At 42.4% G+C, this 2,900-nt stretch overlaps 1 protein-coding gene across 1 annotated transcript; it reads right to left on the reverse strand.

Annotated features, from left to right (window-relative positions):
• Positions 1–332: 332 nt before the first annotated feature.
• Positions 333–2,655, reverse strand: LOC143774030 (E3 ubiquitin/ISG15 ligase TRIM25-like). Its single transcript, XM_077261321.1, has one exon. It carries the CDS (start codon positions 2,590–2,592, stop codon positions 1,000–1,002), a length of 1,593 nt encoding a protein of 530 aa, XP_077117436.1. The 5' UTR covers positions 2,593–2,655; the 3' UTR covers positions 333–999.
• Between the last annotated feature and the right edge of the window lie 245 nt (positions 2,656–2,900).

Genomic DNA, 2,900 nt, shown 5'->3' on the forward strand with positions numbered 1-2,900 from the left:
CCGGCACTCAACTTAATGATGTAAAGGTGAACTTTTAATACATTCCAAGATGTAATACAAAACATTTCAGTCACCCAGACCTTCATCAGTTACTACATAAATAATAAAAAAAAATGAAATAAAATCAAACAAAAACATAACATAAAGAAAAAACAAAGTCTGGGTATATACAAATGGGTAATATGGTCAAAAAGGAATGAGATCGTAATATAAGGCATTGAGACCCCAAAACACCGAAGAGCAGTCCCTCAGCTTAATCCGTATATAATCGTACAGATGAAGAGAAAAAAATTGATAACTTGATTTTTCTTCTGAAAATTTTTGCTTTATGTAATAGGATTTTATACATATGGTAGTTCCACCACCGAGAAATGACCAGAAAAGAGAATTTTATCTTCTATTTTTAATAAATTCGTCTTTGATGTGTTTGTTCACAACCGATAATTTGGGACTATTTATGAAGATTTTTTTTAATACAGATTTATAAATCAGATTCCTCCAGAAGAAGAACATATAGGAGGTAAGGTACAATCAGTGCGACCAAGACTCAGATATTCCACCCCGATCCCAGTTATTAATGGAGGACAGTAATCAATTCTGTCGTCAGATGATCACGGAGAGTCAGATAGAACTTGTCCTGTTCTTTTATGATATCCATCTATTAGATTGGCAAATGGCAAATTTCTGACTATTGGCCACTAAGATGTCTCCTTACAAATCGTTGGGCAAATTATTAAATTAGTTCAGAAAACAAGTCAACAATTTCCCAGGATCATGTTGTGAAGAACAGCTCGTCTGACCTTTACTAGCCGCCTCATCTATATAGAAAACTGAGGAACATCTTATCAAAGATTCCATTGTAGAACAGCAGCGAGATGGGATGAAAATTATACGCAGCTTATAGATATATGGTCAGGAGAATATAATATTAGCAACAGATTATCAGCAAAAGTAATATGATCCCTTCATTATTAGGTTCTTCATCACCAGTTTATTATACTATGACGGTTTCTTCCACTTTCTGCTTCTCCCTAATATCTTTATAGAACCTTTCCATATATATAATGCAGCATGAAGGGGCTCGGAGAAGGTGGCAGTGAAGGTGTGTAAGTGTCTGATGGGGTCACACAGCTCATAAAAGGACAACTGCCCGGCCTCATAATCCAGACATATCCTGAATCTATCACTGGAGATCTTCTCAGTTAATGGAATCACATTACTGTCATGTATCACTGAATACTGATTATTATATCTCCTCCTCAAACTCCAGGACTTGTTATTATTTCCTGAATATGACTGCTCTCCCCTCCTGTCTATACTGGGATAACACATCCCCACCATCCAATCCCCTGATCTACTGCTCTCCACATCCCAGTAATGTCGTCCTGAGGTAAATCCTCTCCTGCTCATCACCTGATTACACTGGAAACTCTCTGCTGTTTCTGGACGTTTCTGCTTCTCTCGTGTCCAGGTTGCAGTTTTCAGGTCGTCTGATATAAGGAGATTATTATCAGCTGTGGTTACATCCAGTAATATGTCTGCGGGATCCTCCACATAGATCCCGCTCCGTATACCTGATATTACCTCACATAATGTGTGTAATGTGTGTGAGATCACATCCAGGTCATCTCCATCATGGAGCTGTTTATCATATCCCCCTGTGTCCTCATCACCTCCCTCCTCCTCAGGATCACACAAGTCACCGGTGTCTGGATCCTGTAAGACAGTCAGTGGATCCGTCATGTTACACAGCTCCTCAATGTGTCTCATCTTCCTGGACAGCTCGTCCTTCTTTATTTCCAGCTGATGGATCAGAGCAGTCAGTGACAGTGACTCTTCCTTTTCCTGCCTGGAGATCTCACTCAGGACCTTCTTCTCCAGGTCGTCCACCCGTCTCCTGATGTCTGTACACAGGGCAGTGACTCTCTCGGCTTCTCCAGCTGCTTTTTCTTGAGCTTTTCTCCTGCGCTCCTCCAGACTCCGGACTCTTTCCTCTGTCTCCTCACTCTTTGTTTTTAGTTTCTGAAGAACATTTCTCAGTTTCTCCTTCTTCTTCTCTGAGGCCTCATCCAGCATCTCCACCCGATGTTCTCCTGCCAAACTGCAGGACACACAGATACAAGCAGCGTCCTCAGTGCAGTAATATTCCAGGATCTTCTTATGGACAGAACATTTCCTTTTCTCCAGAGAAGTGCTGGGATCAGATAAGACGTGTTCTGGTGATTTGCTGTGAGCTCTCAGGTGTTTATCACACAGAGAAGCCTCACAGTGTAGACAGGATCTAACAGCAGGTACCGGAGAGTCCACACAGTAAGTGCAGCAGATCCCGGTGATCTTCTCTTGTTCTTGCTGAGTAATCAGGAAACGTTCTGCGACATTATGAAGATATAAGTTCCTCATCAGTGCCGGCCGCTCCTTAAACTCTTCTCTGCAGTCAGGACAGGAATAAACTCCAGACCCGTCCTGTGTATCCAGCACACGACCAATACAGACTCGGCAGAAGTTGTGTCCACATCTCAGCAATACATGGTCCTTAAAAGTAGATAAACAGATGGAGCAGAGCAGCTTATTCCTCAGATCAGCAGACGCCATGGATGACGGAGTTAAAGTGAAATGGTACTACAGTTCTCTGATACTCAGAAATCTGAGGTCAGGTGTCAGTTATATAGACACAGGGTTCAGCAGATTTGTAACACCAATTCAGTCCTCTATATGTCACGTATGATCATGTACACAGTAGCATAGCTACCGGGGGAGGGGGCGGAGGGTACAGTTTTCCCAGGCTGTTCGCTCAGAGGGGCCAACCCAGAGCTATGCTACACTTAACTGATCAGCGTGCACAGCACCCTCATACAATTAAGCCTCACAGTAGAGCAGGGAGACACGGCAAACTTTAACTC

This window comes from Ranitomeya variabilis, chromosome 5 (genome assembly GCF_051348905.1).
Source record: "Ranitomeya variabilis isolate aRanVar5 chromosome 5, aRanVar5.hap1, whole genome shotgun sequence".
NCBI classification, from domain to species: Eukaryota; Metazoa; Chordata; class Amphibia; order Anura; family Dendrobatidae; genus Ranitomeya; species Ranitomeya variabilis.